The sequence below is a fragment of the Panthera leo genome, chromosome B1 (genome assembly GCF_018350215.1).
Source record: "Panthera leo isolate Ple1 chromosome B1, P.leo_Ple1_pat1.1, whole genome shotgun sequence".
NCBI classification, from domain to species: Eukaryota; Metazoa; Chordata; class Mammalia; order Carnivora; family Felidae; genus Panthera; species Panthera leo.
The window spans coordinates 14,370,686-14,390,004 of record NC_056682.1 but is presented as its reverse complement, the minus strand read 5'-3'; the positions used below and the strand labels follow the sequence as shown (position 1 = coordinate 14,390,004).

Here is a 19,319-nt window from a genome sequence, read left to right as displayed (position 1 = left end):
TGTTGGATGAAGTAGTCTATGGATGTCAGTTGTGTCTAGCTCATTAATAGCGTGGTTGAGTTCAATTACATCCTTGATGGCTTTCTGCTGCTGGGCTCTGTCCATTTCTGAAAAGGGGGCATTGAAGTCTCCAACGGTAAAAGTAGATGCACTTGTTCCTCCCTGCAACTCCATCAGTCTTCGCGTCACATATTGTGATGCTGGTTGGTTAAGTGTGTACACGTGAAGGATATGTTATGTCCTCTTGGAAAACTGGCTGTTTTATCATTATACAACGACCTTCTTTATACCGGACACTTTTTATGCTCAGATGTCTGTCTCAGATTAATTTGGCTTTGATTAGTGTTAGCATGGCATATTTTTCTCTATGCCTTTACTTTTAGCCTCTATGTGTTTTATGTATAAAACTGGTTTCTGGTAGACAACATGTAGTCGGGTCTTGTCCTTTGTTCAACTCTGACAATTTCTTTGAATTGGCAAATTCAGATCATCAGTGTTTAAAGGGATTACTGATATGGCTGGATTGATACCCGCCATATTTATTATTGTTTTCTCGTCACTGCCCTTGTTCTTTGTTTTTGCCTTCTACTCTTTTTCTGCCTTTTGTGGTTTTAATTGGGCAACTTGTCTTATTCCATTTTCTCTCCTTTCTTAGCATGTCAATTGTACTTCTTTTTTAAACTTTTAAGTGGTTGTCTAATATTTTGTAATATGCAAAACACCACAGTACTTTATGGATACTGCAAGTACCATATAATAATAAAATATTCCAAATATCTCCCTCTTGTCCCTCGTATCATTGGTGTCAGTCATTTCACTTATATGTAAGCATATAGATGTGAAATACATTGTTGCTATTGTTATTCTGAACAAACTGTTATCTGTTAGGTCATTTAAGAATAAGAAAAATAAAAGTTTTAACTTTACAGTCATTAATTCCTTCCTCAATGCTCTTCCTTTCTTTATACAGATCTGAGTTGCTGACCTACACTATTTTCCTAATCCCTGAAGGGCTTCTTTTAACATTTATTGCTAGGCAGGTCTACTGACAACACATTTTCTCAATTTTCATTTGTCTGAGAAAGTATTTCTCCTTTAGTCCTGAAGGATAATTTTGTTGGGTATAGAATTCTCAGTTGGTGGTGTCCCCACCCCCCACCTCAACACCTTAAATATTTCACCCCACTCTATTCTTGCTTGCATGGCTTCTGAGAAGTCGTATGTATAATTATTATCTTTGTTCTTATATAAGTTAAGTGTTCTTTCACTTTGGCCTCTTTCAAGATTTTTTCCTGTATCTGTGATTTTCTGAGGTTTGAATGTTACATACCTAGGTGCAGAGTTTCTTGCATCTAGCTGGCCTGGTGTTCTCTGAGCTTCCTGGGTCTGTAGTTTTGTGTCTGATATGAATTTAGAGAAATTCTCAACCATTCTTGCTTTAAATATTGCTTCTGTTTTCCTCTGTCTTCTGGTACTTCCATTGTGTGTGAGTTTTACCTTTTGTAATTATCCCACAGGTCTCAGATACCCTCTTCCTTTTTTTCCCCGTCAGTCTTTTTTCTCTTTGATTTTCAGTTTTGAAAGTTTCTACTGACATCTCCTCAAGCTCAGAGTCTTTCCTCAGCCCATATCTAGTCTGGTAACAAGCCCATCACAGGTATTCTCCATTTCTTTGATAGTGTTTTTGATCTCCAGCATTTCATTTAGATTCTTTCTTAGAATTGCCTTTTTCTTTCAGCTTTTATTGACCATCTGTTCTCATATGTTGCCTACTTTTCCCATTAGAGCCCTTAGAGCCTTGAGCACAGTTGTTTTAAGTTCCTGGTCTGATAATTCCAACATCCCTGCCATGTCTGAATCCGGTCAGTCTCTTGGTGGGCCTGTGTCCCCAAATGAGAACTTCACAAATGCTTGTCAGTCCCCCAACCCCCCCCTTAGGTTAGACAGGGTGGCTGGAGTGGGTATTTTCCTACCCCCAAGTTGGTTAGGCTCTCTTAAAAACCATTGTAGGTTAGACTCTAGCTGCTCCGAGGGTGGGTCTTGTTAGCAGAATGCTCCGGCCTACTTCAGAATGGTCGCTTTCCCCTCACGCTGCTGGAAGCACAGGTTTTCTTTTCTGATCCTGAGGACCTAGTAGAGATCCTAGACGGAAAAGTCACAGAAGTGCGGGGTGGGGGGCTTCCCATGGCTGCCCCCTGGAGGTTTTAGGTCTTAGGCTTGTTGACCGGGAACCTCCCGCAGTTCACCAATTCCGGTTCAGGCTCTCGGACCCCAGTACTGGCCCCCTTGGAGTTTCTGCTCTGGTGAATGGTCATTGTCTGTGCTGCCTGTCTTTCTACTTTGGGGGGGGCAATGTTTTGACCTGTGACCTCATCTTCCTGACAGATCTAAGAAGAGCTGTTGATTTTTCAGTTTGTTCAGCTTCTTTCCTTGTTGTTAGGGCAGAGTAGTGACTTCTAAGCTCCTAACAGGCCAGACCAGGAAATGGAAGTCCGTAACTTTTTAATAGTTTCGTAACATTGTATTTAATAGCTGGGGCGTAATTATTGAACTAACCTTCTAGAATCTCACGTTTCAATTATTTCCAGGCTGCAATGTTCATTCACCTGGGATTTAGCATTTAAACATCTAGATCCATGAACATGTGGTTAAATCAGATGTAGAGGGGACACAGGCATGTCCTGTGTATTCTGAAAACTATCCACAATAAGTACATCTGCGTGTGTGTGTGTGTGTGTGTGTGTGTGTGTGTGGTATGTTTTATACTACCCGACTCTCTCGGGGAAAAATTAATCACAATTTTGTTTCAGTTATACTTAGAGCTTAAAAGCACATCAACTAAAAAGACAATTCCTTAGCTATATAAATAAACTGTGAAGTAGGAAATGAGGCTTAGGTATAAACGTGCTACTTACTACTCTTCCTACCTTCTTATTTGGGAACTATGGGGCTTATTCATCATGTGGACGCCGGCCTCCACCAAGGCCCGGACTCCCACTTGCAGGTGAAGCCAAGAGGCTGCCTGGTTGTTAATTTTGGTTTTGGCTCATGGTTTGCCTTGGGGTCCGAGCTGTTTACGTGGGCCCGTAAGCTTCCGAAGGGTAGGGACTGCATCTGTTTGACATGATTTATAGAGGTTCAAGTGCTCAATAAAGATTTTGAAGCCAGTGGTTTGTTTTCGAAAACTGCCTATATTTGCAGAAGCTGCTCGTGATGTTGCGTTATACAATGAACTGTATTACATCAAGTGGCTGGAGACTTCACGCGACCTACGTACTCAGATGAGGGGAAATGTCATCCAGAAGCAGTCTTGTCACCGTGTACTTAATGCAAAACAGTAGTTGTCCGCACCTGACAGAAACAAAAATCTAATTCAAATTACTTTGCGTTCTGAGGGAGAGTGAGATCTAATAAATATGTGCGCTAATTTTTGGCATTTGTTTGGAAAGCTGCTTTAAGAAAAGGAAGTCTAAACACAGTTTGGGGTGGTGATACAGGGTAACTTTCCTCTTCGCTTTCCCTCCTACTTCTCGCCAGGGTGTTGGGGAAAGCAAGCCGGCCAAGCCCGCTCTGGGAAGCTGCCTCGTGCTGGAGGGAACCCATGCCTTGCAGCTCTAATTTCAACAGAAACTGTCACTTTTCTCCTGGACAAGATGGGCTGTGACTTGGTTTATTCCAATCCGTGTCTTAAGCTCTTTTTGGCACATCTTACTAAGCATCGGCCATTTTCTCAGTGATACCCATGGGCAGCACAGGGACTAGAGATTCTTTTCGAGGCACCCTGCCCCTGCCTTACTTTCTCAAGTGGCTTCAGGGTGGGGACTTGTCTGGCCCCCTCAGTGCCGGAATCCCCAGTGGGAGATTCCACTGCACACAGTGGGGGCACAGCTAACACAGTCTGAATGAATGCGTGTCAGTCTTTGGGGAAAACGGGTTTTTAGGTGACCATCTTTTAAAGATTAATAGGCCTCAGTAAGTCTCAAAAGGTTCAGAACCACCTTGGGTTTTTTCCAGTGGTTACTACCAACACAGCTCTCCAGAAAGTCAGAAAATGGAAACTGATGCATTTAGACTCAAACATCTGGACTTCTGTCATCTGAAAGGTGTTCAAAAGGCAAATGGCAGAATGAACAAAACCATTTTTAACTCAAATAACAGAAAGGTGTCTAAAAGGCCTTCCAAGGAGAAAAACACAACAGGAAAAAGGACACTGGGCAGGAGCAGGCATCACACGGAATAAACACTAATGGCAAATCAACACGCGTCACCAAAGTGCTACCATTCTCACCTGCCACACTGTGAACAGTTACGGGACTGGAATCGTAGGGACAGCAAGGCGGATGTCCCAACGCCTGAGCCTCCAAGGGTGAGAGGACCGTGCTGCTACTGAGCCAGGAAGAAGCATCTGGAGTCACAACTGCCGTCCCGCCCCACCCCGCCCCACTAAGGGGGTTTTGGGGTGGGGGAGGGGAGCTAGGGGCTGGGGAGACTCAGCTCATTTGGGAGCCCCCCACCCCCCGCCCCAGCATTGGTCAGCCTCTCTCGCCATGACCTCCCAAGTGCTGCGCTCCAGTGACAGAATATAAAACGTGGCCCTGCTTAGTGGAGGCCACTGGTCACGGTGGTAGCAGCCGGAACTGTAAAGGAAAGTCTGTGTTCGTTTGTAGCTTGGAGCGAAGTCTTACTAGAGGCAGATCAACTCAGGCCAGAAGTCAGCACTGGCACAAGGAAAGGGAAGGAAAAACCGCTCTGCTAAGGGCGCTAGCCTGCAGCCTGCAGTCTAAATTGACTGGACACTCCCACCACGGAGAACCTTCTGTGCTCGAAAAAGCCAAGTCCTCCTGTTACTAACTTGGGCAGTTATAACGTTTAGAAGGAGATAAACTGGTGTCGGCAAAAAGGGGATTGCAAGGGTCTTGGCTTCCCACACGCGCCCGCTGTTTCAGACACTGTCAAGGCCAGGAAGCGGAAGGACGAGGTCATCAGACGTGGCAGAGACAAGACCGTTGACCGTGGTTCACAGCCAAGCTCTCAGGACCGGCAACTATTCTACTAGGTATTTAAGCTTTGGAAACACTACTGACTCCAGAAAGATACAGGAATGCTCATTTGCACATTGTCCATAACCGAAAATCTGGGAAACTGTCATTAGAATAACTAAATAATTATGACATAGCCACCAAGCGAATGCCTTAAAAATAATGAATTACAGCAGCATTTACTAATATGGAAAGCTGTTCTTTTTTTTTTTTTTCTTTTAATGTTTATTGTTTTTGAGAGAGAGCAGCACACAAGCAAGGAAGGGGCAGAGAGAGAGGGAGCCCGAGGATTCGAAGCAGGCTCCACGCTGACAGCGGACAGCCAGATGCGGGGCTCAAACTCACGAACTGAGAGATCATGACCTGAGCTGAAGCCCGATGCTTAACTAACTGAGCCACCCAGGTGCCCCGGGAAAGCTATTCTTTTTTAAATTTTATTTTAGAGAGAGGGCAAGTGCAAGCGGGGAAGAGGGGCAGAGAAAGGGAGAAAGAGAGTCTTAAGCAGGCTCCATGCTCCGCACGGAGCCCCATGCAGGGCTCGATCCCACGATCCTGGGACCAAGACACGAGCTGAAATCAAGAGTCTGACACGCTCAACCGACTTGAGCCACCCAGGCGCCCCAGCAAAGCTGTTGTTTGTATAAGAATATAGAATTAAGTTGGGGGGGGGGAGGAGAGAAAAACAAGTTTTGCAACAATTTGTCTTTATGACCCTATTTTTGTGTAACCCTTTCAACTAACCCTAGAGGCTAACAAAGAGCCAGAAGCACAAATACCCCGCGGGAAAGAGGCTTCAAGGAGGGTTAACAGAGGCTTCAAGGAGGGTTAACAGTTCTGTTACTATTTGACTTGTTATAATAAGCGTATGTTAATTTTTTTGAGAATCTTTTTAAATCTCAAACTGTTCTCAAAGTGTAAGCGTACTAACTCATTTAAAATTTGAAAGTAAAAATGCTGAGGCACTCTTACGAAAGATGAGATTTTTGAAAACTTATTTCTTCAGTAAGTGCGTATGAAGAATCAATCACAGTCACACGGCTCTGTGAGAAGCTACATGTCCAGCACAAGGGCATTCCTCGTCCCCTGCAGTTAGCGGCTGGCATCTGTCACCGCAAAGGATCCCTTTGCCAGATCTTTTTCACTGTCCCCCTTCCCCATTCCCCGATTTGGAGGATTCTGTTTAGGAAAGTGGCCTTTATTTGCCAAGCGGTAATTCTCTCTTGATTATCTTGCCATTGACGAGGCCGGGTAGCTGTCACTCGTGCTTCGTGAGGTCCCAGAGAAGGAGCGGCGGACTCGGTAAAGAGAAGCCCCTGGCTTCTGCCGTGCTGCGGTCTCCATCACAGTGGCGAACTGCTGAGCAGACTGGAGAGTCTGCCCAGTTTTCCTAGTTCTTGGCAACTTACAACGTGAATAAACCAATCTTGAAATAGCCATCGGCTTATTGACTTAAGTAATGGGCAGATCGCGAGAGGCCAGACGAGGAAGGTACGTGCTGGCTACACTTACGTAAGAAAACCTGGGCCAGGTTCCCCAGGATGTATTATATCAGATCAGAATGAACGACGGGCTCCCCGGATCCTGTTGTGCCTCTGGCTGCCTTCCGCAGGAATGGAAGTGCGGGGGCCTGTTCTGCTCTCTACGGAAGGGCCCTGGTGAGATGGTCTCTCTACGGAGCCTGACGTCTGCTGACTGTCAACTACCAGCGTGTTTGCGGTCGCTGCGAAATCACTGAGAAATTCGGCTTTGTTCTGTGCGAAGTTAAGACTGACCGTGGCACACGTTCCTTTCCCCGCTGTGCAAGAACACACTTCACTGAAAACTACATTGATTTCTGTGTATCTTTCTCGAAAAATCTGGGCGACAGAATGCATCATAAAGCTTTTGCCAGCTGTTCATCATCCAGGGTAGCCAACTTTCAGGCGGTTACCTCTCCATGCCGGATACTTCCCTGTGACCATTAAGATTTATTCTGTCCAACGACGTGTATTAGTATCTTTGACACGTCATTTTCTCAGCATATTCTAACTTAAAAAAAAAAATATGTTAACATCTGTATCATTTTAAGCTGTAAAAAAAGGCATTTTGACAGGGAAATCACCCTGAGGAAGAACAAGAACTTTCTGCTGCGGAAGCAACACGAGGCTCTTTTGGAAAAACGCTAAGCCTTCCTGGGCACCCCTCTCGCCTCTCCCCCAACGGGTCGTGACCGAGCTGCCCGGGGCCCGGCACAGGAAGCCACTTCCGACGTCCCAGATTCCAGAAGAGCCTGGCCACGGGAGCCTGGCCTGCGGAAACGTCCGGTGATTTGGCCACAGCCGCGTTAAGCAGCCCACCGGCCTAAGGAGCGCAGTCCCGTCGTGATCTATAGCCCTGCGTTTCTTGCTCCGCTGCCCAAGGGCGTCGTGCGACACGCGAAGCCACGGGCTCTGCGTCGGTTTTTATTCCGAGCTGCAAAAAGGACCTCCGGCCACGAAGGAGGGGGGCTATGGGGCGCGACCCTGGGCCCCGGCGGGTTTCCGGGCGACGGAGGTGGATCGAGGCCCTGCCGCTGCCTTCAACGAACCGCTCTTCCGGGCGCCGTAGTTTTCGTGGCGGTTGGCAGGCTCTGCGCTCACCGTCACGCCTTTGATGGCCCCGCCGCCGCGCACCTGCAAATCCCTACCCCGAGGGGCGGCGGGCGTGCGTGCCGGCGTGTCCGCGTGTGCACAGCGACGTGGGTGCGGAAACGGGCCGGCGGGACGGGGAAGTCCGCCGCGATTGCCCACTTTGGCGGCCGCGGTGAAAAAGGGACGCCGCCGGAATCGTCCGCGTGTTCACGGGCGAGGCTGCCGCGAACTTGGGTGGTGGGAAAGCGAGGTCCGCGACTCAAGCGGCCCACACGAGCAGGGCTGGTAGCCGTGAGGAAGAACTCCCGTCCCCGGGACCCCCATCACTGTACCCGGGGCCAGGGCACACCGGGCTCCGGGGGCGCGGTCTTCCCGCTGCGGCGGCGGCGGCGGGAACGGCCCCGAGGTGGGCTTGGGTCAAGGTGCGGGGACGGCGGGGCCGCAAGCGCTGCCCCGGCGACCAGTGGGAGGGCCGACTGGGGGGCGCCTTCAGGTGGAGAAGCGGGGAGCCCACCTCGGCGCAGACTTCCGAGTCGTCCAGGTCTGGCACGTGCCCTCAAGGGCTGGCTTTTGGGCCACGTGGCCTTCCAGGCGCACCTGCTGGTCAGCACCTTCGCTCATCCCGGGAACGTGTTGGATTCGATCGCAAACAAACAGATCACAGAGTTTGCCGCTACCAGGGGTCTTGGGAGTCATCTAGTCCCATCCTCCTATTTTGTAGGTGAGGATGTGAAACTCCACCTGAGCACGGAGAACACAGAAGCCGAAGATAGGCACCTTTTTATGGCATTTTCTCAGGCGGATCTGTGTTCATGTTTTTGTTAGAAACACGGGAGGGAGCTGCGGCAGGAAGGAAGGGGCCCGCGGTGAGAAAACCGAGCTGGCGCAGAGGAGGGAGGGCCCGGCCAGCCTCGCTGTCACAGTCACTCTCTTCCTTCACACTGGGATGCTCACCGAGGCCCCCAATGTCTACCGGAGCGTTTTTCACTATCAGGAGGCTGGGTAGAGAGCTCGCCCTGCATTGTGCACACAAGCATAGCATGCTGTTCACTGTGAACTTCAACTCCCCAGCAAAGGAGTGCGTCCTGCGCTATTAATAGAATCCGCATCTGACGTCCACAGTAACAATCTAGGAAATACTAGCGACGGCATGGACATTTGAAGAAAAAAGTGATAAAGACGAACTACCTCAGCTCTTATTGGCCCTTAGTTGTTTAGCTACACCCCTGCTTTGTCCCGCTGGATTTTCCCGACGAGAACTGGAAAACCATAGTCTCTCTCTGAATCCGACACTCCTAACACGTCAGCCCAGGCCCTCTCATTCTTTCCCGCTGCCCTCGGGGGACATCAGCTCCCCGTGGGGCCCCGGGGACTTCACGAAGGCACAGCCTCCCCTCGTGTCCCTTCTCCGAGCCTCCAGTCCCTGCCGTGGGTTTTCCCTGTTGAAGCCCTAACGTGCCATGGGATTGCCTGGCACCCACAAAAGCGCCACCTCCTTCCTCCTTCCCTGCTCCCCGGGAGGCGGCCCGTGGGTGGCGCAGAGCGACGGGAGGGGGGGGGTGTTTATCTCCTGCTCTGCACAGTCTCCAGCGAATCCTCCTTGGGCTCCTCTCTCCCCCCCGGGATCTCACTGTGCGCGCTGATTACGAACCCAACTCGGCACTGCTTCATCAGATACACAGATGAGAAGACCTCTATTAAGATATAATTAAATTTCTAAGCAAAACCATCAATGCAACTTCTGTAAGGATGATTATAATCATCAGTAGCGTATTATGAGGCCAGAATCATGCATAAGTGGGTACAGTGTAATGACTAAACAACTGCAGATTAATATAAAAACCAACCACCATTTCACAAGAGAGAATTCTCAAGTGTCACTCCTCTAAGACACTTCCCAAAGCCAGAACGAGACGTGCTTCTATCCTGCGCTGGACAAGCGTCCAGGGACGGGGAATCTTTGCTTCCCCGCAGCAGACAGACGAGGCCCAGGACTCTGAAGGGTCCCTGGGCAGCGGTAAGGCCGGGCGCCCAGCTCCCGCCTTCTCTCAGTGAGCGTCACCCTGTGGTAGGAGAAGACCCACTCTGGGGGCAAATGCGTCCAACATGGCGTGCAAGTGAACTCGGCTGGCCAGGCCAGCGACACGCGGCTCTGGACAGAAGTGTGCTGGGTTGTGTTGGGGTCTGGGGCCCGCAAAAACCTCACACACCCACAGCAGCACCTTCGTGGAGACGGTGGCCCTGGGGTAGACGCAGAGATGAGAGCGGCCGCCAGTGGTTCAGCAGCGCCCGCTTCCTAGACGGTGGCTTACCACGGGGACAATCAAAACGCTGATAATTAGGACACGGGAGGTGAAACTACCACCCACGTCACACAGATGGCTGCCCGAATGACCGAGCTCTAACAGTTTTCAGAGAGGCCACTTCCAAGGGAATTTAATTCAACCTCGTATTACGCCTGGGAGATCTGCCTGACGTTCCTAGGATTACTTCTGCCAGTGAGAACAGGAAGAGGGGCCGATCGGCAGGTCTGAAAACAGAGGGCAGTCAAGGATCTCGGCAGCCTGGAAAGCGTGAGCAGGCCACTTTTCTCTGTATCACGGCCATTATTTTCCTAGATCGTGACTATGAACATTACGTGGGATGCTGGGATCAGAACAGCATAAATCCCTGTTTCAGAACCGTCTCTCAGAACTGTTGAGGTTCACGCACAAAGCGGTGTCTTACCTAAGCCCCTGGGTTTGACCTGATAACAGCCCTGAACCCTGGTACTCCTGGAGCTTGGAGGCACAGCCCAGACCAAGATGCCCACACCACGGCCGGGCCTAACCCTGAAGGTGGGGACTAGGCCTCAGGTGGCTGAGCTACCCTGGGGCCACCGACTGTCCTCATCCTGTCAATGCTCTATTTACCCATCCACGAGCAAGTCAGGGGCAATTGTGTGCTCTAGTGGCAGGTAAGGGACAAGCAAAACTCCAAACAGGATAAAATCTTGGCTGGTAAGCAAAGTCAGCAGGCTTTCATGAGGCAGAGGAGACCTCTGCCAAGGTCAGATGGAACATCCCCTGTGGTGGCATCGTGATACAGGGGGTGGCCCCGCCAATGCCCTGGGGGGTTTATGCGGGAGCTCACCCGCTAGGCCAGAGGCACCCAGGAGAGAAAAGACTCGCACTCAAAAGACTCGCACTCAAGTTTCTCTTTTGCAGGCAACAGTTCTGCTCAAGTTCCCCAGGAAACCCCTCCCGGAATTTTCTGCAGCTGAGAACAGACACACTCAGGTTTTTAGAGGCTCAGCAACGCGCCTAGGCTGGCCCTGAAGATCTCCGTGGTTGCTGTTCTACAGCCCTCCCCGTTTCCATCCACTTGTGCTAAGGATTTCTTTAACAAGGAAGGAAAATAAGAGTCACCCGAAAAACCTGCAAACCTTGAATCCTCTAGTAACACCAGTAAAAGTCTTAGAATTCTATATGATGAAAGATTTAAAAAGCTCACTTAGAAACAGTGCATCTACAATACTTTTATCTTTGAAAAGATGCTTCGATCCCGTTTCTTCCAATCAGGATTAGACAGCTTAGATGTCGCCCAAGCTCCTTTCGTTGTATTTTGCGGAAAATGGACGGGGTGGGGGTGGGGGGGTTCCCACACTAGCCCTAGGGATGTCACATACACATCCCTACCACAGGCTTCCCAAAGAAACCTCCTCTCAAGAAGCGTTTGGTGGCCCCCCATCACAGCATTCAAGGCTATTCCTTGACCTTTTTCTTCCATTAATTTCATCCATTTCCATGTAGATGCATGTAGACATTCTGCTTGGAGTGACATGGAATCTGTGTACATTTTAGCGAGAATCGACTACAGCCACAATAATAACTCCTCCTCCGGATCGGGGGATGGCTAACTGTGGCCTGCACCTGTGTTTGCCAAGTTTTCTTGGAACACGGGCCATTCGGGGACACCTGGTCCGCGGCGACTCCTGTGGTTGCATGGCAGAGTTGAGAGGTAGTGATATATTTCTTCTCCGGCCCTTTACAGGAAAAGTTTGCTGACCTCTGTTCTACGTGAATGTGGCATATACGTCTCCATGAATTCAGAGGTTGTTTTCCCCTCTGCTCTTCTCACGAGGTTATTAAGTTTTCGCTGTAATGCAAATTTTTGTTACATTTATTCCTTGACACTTGATATTCTTTGACACCGTGGTAAAAAACATCTTCGTAAGTAAAATGTCTAGTTGTTTCCGGTTGGCATACAGCAAATGCAACAGACTTTTTGTAGATGATTCTACTTATGCTTCTTGTTAGACTCTCTTCTTCCTCGTAGTCATTTGCAGATCTTTAACGTACACGATCCAGGTGTGCCTGCCAGTGGTGACAGCTTTATCTCCTCCTTTGCAATCCTTCTGCTTCCACTTTTCTCTTGCCTTACTTTGGTTAGAATTTCCAATCCAATGTTGAGCAGAAGAGCGTTGAACGCCTGCATCTGATTTTAAAGGTGATGATTCCAGTGTTTGTCTCTTTAGGACCGTTATTTCCTTTAGGTTACTCTCTATCAAGTTAAAGAAGTCTTCTCTTCCTAACTTATCAAGAGTTTTAAACACGAATGGACACTGACGATTGTCAATATATTTCTTTCATCGACTGAGTTGATCCAGTGGTTTTTCTCCTTAATCTGCTGAGGGGATTCGTTGCACTAATAGATTTTTCTAATGTGAAGAAAGCCTTGCACAATTCAGCATGGTCAAAATGTTGTATCTTTTTTTTTTAATTTTTTAAAAACGTTTTTATTTATTTTGAGAGACAGAGCACAAGCTGGGGAGGGGCAGAGAGAGAGGGGAACGCAGAATCTGAAGCAGGCTCCAGGCTCTGAGCTGTCAGCACACAGCCCGATGTGGGGCTTGAACCCACGAACCGTGAGATCATGACCTGGGCCGAAGTCGGACGCCCAACGGACTGAACCACCCAGGTGCCTCAAAATGTCGTATCTTTTAAATATATTGTTGGATTAGATTTACTGATATTTTATTTAGGATTTTTACTTCTATACTTATGGATGAAACTGGCCTATGATTTTCCTTTTTGATAATATCTTTGTCTAGTTTTGGTATTAGGGTTGTTGGTCACATAGAATGAGTTGTGGAATGTTCTCTCTTTTTCTAGCATCTGGAAGAGTTTACATAAAATTGAGATAATCTATTCTTTGAAAGTTTGGTGGAACTTGCCTACAGAACATCTAAACCTATGTCTTCATTGTGGATAGATTTTTAATCACTGCTTTCATTTCTTAAAGAGGTATAGGGTTTTTAATCTTTTTTCCCCCTTTCCATCAGTTTTAGTATGTTATATTTTCCTAGATATTTGTCCAAATTGTGGGCCTTTATCTTTGATATTATTCATTATCTTTTATATCGCAAATTTACCTGTAATTCTATCCCTCTTTCCTTTTATAGTTGTCTTTACGTGGATCTTCTCTTCGTGGATCTTGCCAGAGCTTTGTCCACTTTTGTTTCTTTCTTTTAGTTTTTTTCAAATAACCAACATTAGCTGTACTGAACTTTTCTCTACACATTGGAGATTAGAAAGCAGTCAAAACAAACCAGAATAATGGTCCAAGCGATTCATGGATGAATTTAGCAATATGACATGAAGTGCACAAAGTCCCAAAGTTTTTATAATTATTGCTACCCAAGGATCTAGAACTTCAGACTGTGGCAAATCAAAAACAAACAACAAAAACCCCTAAAGATGCAAGGTTCTGTTTAAATCTGTAGTTGTAAAACTCTAATCCAGCTTTGAAAGCCTTTGACCTTTAGGGGTCAAAGGTCTGTGACGCTTCCATGATATTAAAGTTGGTCAGTGTTAACCAAGACTTTGAAATGATTGCTAATGGTGAGTCGAAAGACTCAAGAGAATAAAAGCAATGGTTATTATTATCAAGGTGACAAATGTAAGAGTTGGTGACTTCGGCTTTTAATGCAATTTTCCATTAGGCAAAGGGACAGCCAGGCTCTGGGCTCTCCCTTCACTGTCATGAGCTACCCCGGACATTGACTACTGCGGGTTCCCGTGCCTGCTGGCCTCCCCACCGCGGTGGATGAAGTCCCACTACTCGCCTTCAAGACCACTTCGCCACTTCCTCCATGAAACCTCTCCCGACCTCGCTAGAAAGTGATTTCTCTTGAGGGCCTGGTCTATCTGGCTCATCGCCTTTACCAAACCGCAAGCCCTAGGAGGGCATGACAGCGTCCAATCACCCTGGTAGTCTCTAAAGTACCAAACGTAGGGCGTATAATTCAACTCCCCACTGAACAGATACTTAACGACGTTCTACTGTACGCCCAGGTTTCTGTCTGTCGGTTGGGACATAATACAGATGCGAGATATGTTTTGTTGCTTGGACTTTCCTTAAAAAAATATTGGGATCAGTTTGATCCCTAAAACTCATTAAGTTTCTGAGTTCCATCCAGGATTAGTAGTGCTAGTCAATTAAATGACTCAGTTTCTCCATAGTATCACACATTAGTGACCAAATAACAACGAGGGGCCAAAAAAGGGAAGTTTATACTATGGACAAGAATTTCTATTAGTTTAAGAAAGTTTCTAATCGATTTCGGATTTCCATCAAATGTGATTGAAAGAGACTAATGTTTTGGCACTTGTAATATTTTGGCTACGTGGGAAGTTCTATTTGTACGTTACACACGGCTGCGGACACACTGTCTTCTGCCCAAATACGAATTCTAAACTTTAGAGAATAAACCAACAAAGCAGGCTCCAAAAAAATTTGGTTGCAGGTAGGTGGCAGGACAATAGAAATACTCCCTTAACAATACCCTAGTTTTTAATCGGTGATCGGATCTTATTTTGTACGGTTACTTGTGGGGTGAGAGGCAAAAATGCCAATATGGGACGTGTGATCTTTTTTGAAGGGAAGAAAGACTGAAAATTCTGAAGGCTTCAAATTGACAAGGCGTTAACAGTTGAGGTGGTTAATGAGTCCTAAAGGGCTACTCAGAAGATTCAGATGAAATCTGTCACCGATGTGAAAAGTTCCACTGAGTTTCTTTGCCCAGTCTCGTGTTGAGACGGTGAGAACCGCGGAGCAGGAACGGGATGGCCACTTCCCCCTCGCGGCCATGCTCCCGGCCGGCAGGTGGCCGGAGGGGTGGGGGTGGAGTGGTCGGGGGACCTGCTGTCTACCCGGGGGGTGGCAGTGCTGCTCTCTTAGCAATATCCTAGGTCAAAAAAAAAAAAAAAAAAAATAGGCCTACGACAAGGGGAAAAAAGAGTTCCGAGTTCCAGGAAAAGCACCTGCAGACTTTGTCAAAGCGAGTGTAAGCTGGGGACCTTCCACGGGACAGGCTTTAGCACCCATCTCTGCACGCCCCTCGGGGCCAGCGGGGACACGGAGACCTGTACCTGTTTCTCAGCTTGTTTCAGGAGCTTCTGGAAGCGCTCGTCCTCCAGCACGCCCGGTGGAAGGTCAGTCTCCCCCTGAGCTTTCAGCGCCTCCAGCTTCTGCCTCAGGCCCCTCAGGGCCTGCAGCTCGTCGTTGAGGCGGCTCTGCCGGGTGAGAGACGCCTGAAGGTCCAGTTCTAGGTCCAGGGATGTGCGCACGGGCCGTTCCTGCGCCGTTCTTCTCAGGACGGGCTGGCACACCGTCTGCAGGGTCAGAAGACAGAACAGCACAACACCCTCATTACGGTGGTTGGTGGTGGCCATCCGGCTCCTCGTCCCTCCTGGCACGTCTCCGTGCTCCCGGGCAGGGAGGCGCCAGCGGCCGAGGAGAGGTGAGTGGCGGTGCCGGGCACCGCCAGGCGGCAGACTTTCGAGGCCGGTGTGACGTGTGGACATCTCCGTCCCCGGCTAGAGGGACGGCAAAGATTCGGGGGTGGAGGCCTCGTCGGCTCGGGTCCCGAGGGAAGACAAAATGAGCAGAGCATTTAGCCAGCCGGCAATGAACAAGCAGCGGAGTAAGAAACGAACCCGTGTTGGTTCAGACCGCAGAGGCTTTGTGAAGTTGTTGCCGTAGCACAAGCCTCACTTAGCCTGACCGTTTTGCCACCCGGCGCCTGCCCTCTGTGCAAAACAAACACAAGAAACTTACGCTGCCTCCAGCTCAGGACACACGGCGGCACCCCACCGCTCACTCCTCGGGCCCTCGTTTCTGGAAGCGCCAGCCAGAATGCAGCTGCTCGGCGCGGCTGAGAGTCTGAGCGCCTCCCTCCTCGATATGCTCAAACCCCAACCCCTTCCTCGAGTTCCCGCTGTCTAACAGCCACTTTCACCAGCGAGTCACTGGTGCTCTTCCTGGGGCCAATCTTACCCATTTGCCAAGAAATAATGATTGAATACGTGTGAATAAATGTCTGCTGGGTAGGGGTGGGGGGTTGGCCGTGGGCCACACACCAGGGAGAGAAGACCCAGTCCTTGACCTTGAAGACGTCCAGCCGTGAGCTGTGAGGTAGCGCCTTCTGTGCCACAGGAAGGGAGAGACCACTCACGGCTGGTCACGCCTACTTGACGAAAGGAAGTCAGAAGAGGCTGGGAAGGTTGCATAAGTAGAGGGGAAACAAAGAGGGTATTTTTTGTCCAGACCACTGGCAGTGGGAATGGAAAATAAGAGTAAAAACTGGTACTCTTTGATGCGAGAGAGGAGGGACTCAAATTTGAGAAGTACTCGGGCTTGAAGATCTGGACGACAGGGGTGCTCATGACAGATGGCAGAGGCCTGCTGTCCCTCTTCCTGTTTCAGGGCTGCATAGCTTGTACCCCCTCCTCCTCGTCCCACACATATTGCTGTAACATTCTCGAACATTTTATAATCTTCTTAGGTCCCCTGTATTCGGTCTCTGCTCTAACAAACTTATTACACAGCAGAATCACCACATGTGCTTTGGCCGTATTACTTTTATTCAGAATAAGAAATCCTTCCTAGTGGTTATGTGTACGCGTGCGGTGTTGTGCTGGCCGACGTTTAACAAGCAGCTCTGGGTGGGGGCACGGGTGCAGAAAAAAGCACCGGTCGGGGGCGCCTGGGTAGCTCAATCAGGTGAGCATCCAACTCTGGATTTCGGCTCAGGTCATGATCCCAGGGTTGTGGGATCGAGCCCCACATCAGGCTCCAGGCTGGCAGCACGCAGCCTGCTTGGGATCCTCTGTCTCCTTCTCTCTCTGCCCTTCTCATGCTTGTGCAGGTGCACCGACTCTCTCTCTCTCTCTCTCTCTCTCAGAAAAAAAAAGGAGCAGCAGCCTGGGTTTGTAAGAATTTGCTGATTTCCATGGTGTAACTACTCCTGTCATCCCAGTTTTCATGCTGTAAACTCGAAGTTACTGCACTGGGAAGACCGCACAGGTATCCCTCCTCCCCACCTCCCACAGAACTACCATCTTCTTTTAAAATTTCAGACAGGGGTCAAGGCCACAGACCTCCCCCATCAAGCCTTTTAGATTCCCACAACCAGATGAGCTCAGTCCTTTCTCTCTCACTCAGGCACCTTTCCCAGCCCTGTGTGCTCCCTGGACGCCTTCTGTAGACTGGAAACTCCTGCGGCCATGTCTGCCTCGCTCAGCACACACGAGGCTTCGTCCTCACTTAAACGACACATCTAAGCTGCAATACGATGGCTTAATAAATTACTAAACAAATTATTAGCAGGAAAATAACTCTCCATCAGTATTTCCACTGTAAGTAAGCGGGAATTGTTGAAGTACCCAAACAGTCCAACCTTTTAACGTATTTAAACATTCTCTCACACTCATCCTTTAAGGCCAGTCCAGAGCCCGATGTCCCCAGGTCAGCTGGAGCTTTCCCGTCCACGTTAACCTTAACCTTCCCGAAATATCTGTTTTCAAGCAAGTTACTAAAACCGTGCACTCCTGTACCAGAACATCGGTCCTTCCAAAAAGGTACTGGGTGTTACACTACTCCCACAACTGCTCCAGAGCCAGATGTGGGGTGGGGACCTAGCAGCCATCAACCATTCGGCAAGCCCCCTCTCCATGGATACCGCAGAGTGAATTTCCTGGCTTAATTAGCACAGGATCCAAATCAGCACTGAGTGGCCGCTCTCCGGGGCACCCTCCCTCCATCTCCGTAACTAACACGACATTTGTGTCTTTCTGGAAGTATAGTGGCCTCATTCAATAGTCCACGAGTGTGCAGCAATGATGCTCAAGAGTTCTGGTACTTATGCTTCACGATCTGTGGTTCTGGGTTGGTCGGACACAGTGAGATGTTGCGAAAGGAATACATACCCTTTTGACCCTCAAACTGCGCCGTTCGGTGGAGTTTCTCACAAACAGTGATTTTTTAGCCAGGGTTGAGCTGTCACTGTCACTTCGATTCAACTGGCAACAAAGGATAAAAAAAAAAAAAGAGAGAAAAGAAAAGAAAGAAAATCACTGCATAACAGCGTGCTAGCGGTTTAGAACTGAGAAGCTTACCAGATGAAGCAGGTTAGTGATTACAGGAGTTTGTTTCTTTAAGAAAATCCTCGCTAAACAAGTTCTTCTCTGTTCTGTGCTTTCCTTAAACAACCAAGTTCTCTTATGTATAATTTCAACAGCTGCCATTTGGGGGCAGTCATCAGAACTCATGCATTAAGATAATCATACAGACTGAAGTAAAAGTATCTCTTGTATTTTTAGCGAATTTGCAATATTCAGTTTTCAAAAGTAGGGTCTGTATAAGATACAGAGTTCCAGGCCAGATTTCAGTCACAGTTTAGAACAACCTAGAATGTTCTTGACCCAGACAGCCTGTACTCACTCTTTCACCTGCTTCGGACCCTACTTTTAAACTTGAGACCCTCGTTTTCCCCATTTCCAAACCCCCTTCACTCGCTCTACTGTTTTCCAGAGAATCGGTCCCCCCCTAAGACACTTCACAACTTGTTTACGGTAACTGTGCCTCAACACACAGGGGTGTAAGCTGTGCGAGGGCAGGGCTCTGGGCCTCTTCTGTTCGCAGAGGAAGTCCAGTCAAGTGTCTAGAAACATGCTTACCAGCAGATGGTTAATAAAAATATTTGCTGCACCGAGTAAGTTTAGAATTTTGAGGGTATTTTCTAACCCATGTAGTAATATAATATTATTTATAATATTTAATAATAAATATAATATTTAATAATATAATATTAATACATTTAATAATATAATTTAATAATATTTAACAACATAATTTAATAATATATAATTTAATAATATTTAATAATATAATATTAATCTATTACTATCACTCATGGCTTCTTCTGGAAGTAGAACTTGGCAAACCGATGCAAGGCCCACCAAATTGTCTACAGAGGCAGGGAGGGATGGGACTCAGTGTCTAGAGGCATTATTAAAAGATGATTTTTGTTCTAAAACCTAATTTTGGTTCTGCAGGATTAACATGGTTTGAGGCATGTATGATATGCGGCAGAAATATTTAAGTCTCAGGTCATTTGAAGCTTCTAAATACACACTGAAGTACAAATATATTCAGCAGCCAGGTCCTTAATTCACTTATTTGCCAAATAAATGGCTTAGAGTTAATGAGACATGAAATTTAAGAAAAGGTAAAAAAACAACCCAAACTGAAAGACCCATGAGAGTGTGGTATTTCATGTATATTTCGGGGCATTTCTACCCATCCGTGTTGGTAGGCGGAATCGGAAGACCCCCCCGGTGACTGTCCC

At 48.0% G+C, this 19,319-nt stretch overlaps 1 protein-coding gene across 7 annotated transcripts in view; it reads right to left on the bottom strand.

Annotated features, from left to right (window-relative positions):
• WWC2 (WW and C2 domain containing 2) overlaps positions 1-19,319 on the bottom strand; it is a 208,875-nt gene that overhangs the window by 9,814 nt on the left and 179,742 nt on the right. For 5 of the 7 annotated variants that reach the window (XM_042934230.1, XM_042934231.1, XM_042934234.1 and 2 more), the window contains 2 exons: positions 17,899-17,991; positions 15,061-15,303 (listed from right to left, as the gene is read on the bottom strand). In XM_042934230.1, the coding sequence (XP_042790164.1) occupies positions 15,061-15,303; positions 17,899-17,991 (336 nt within the window). Of the gene's footprint in view, positions 1-13,501; positions 14,877-15,060; positions 15,304-17,898; positions 17,992-19,319 lie in introns of those variants that run through there. The other 2 variants (XM_042934235.1, XM_042934236.1) reach the window with 2 other exon arrangements.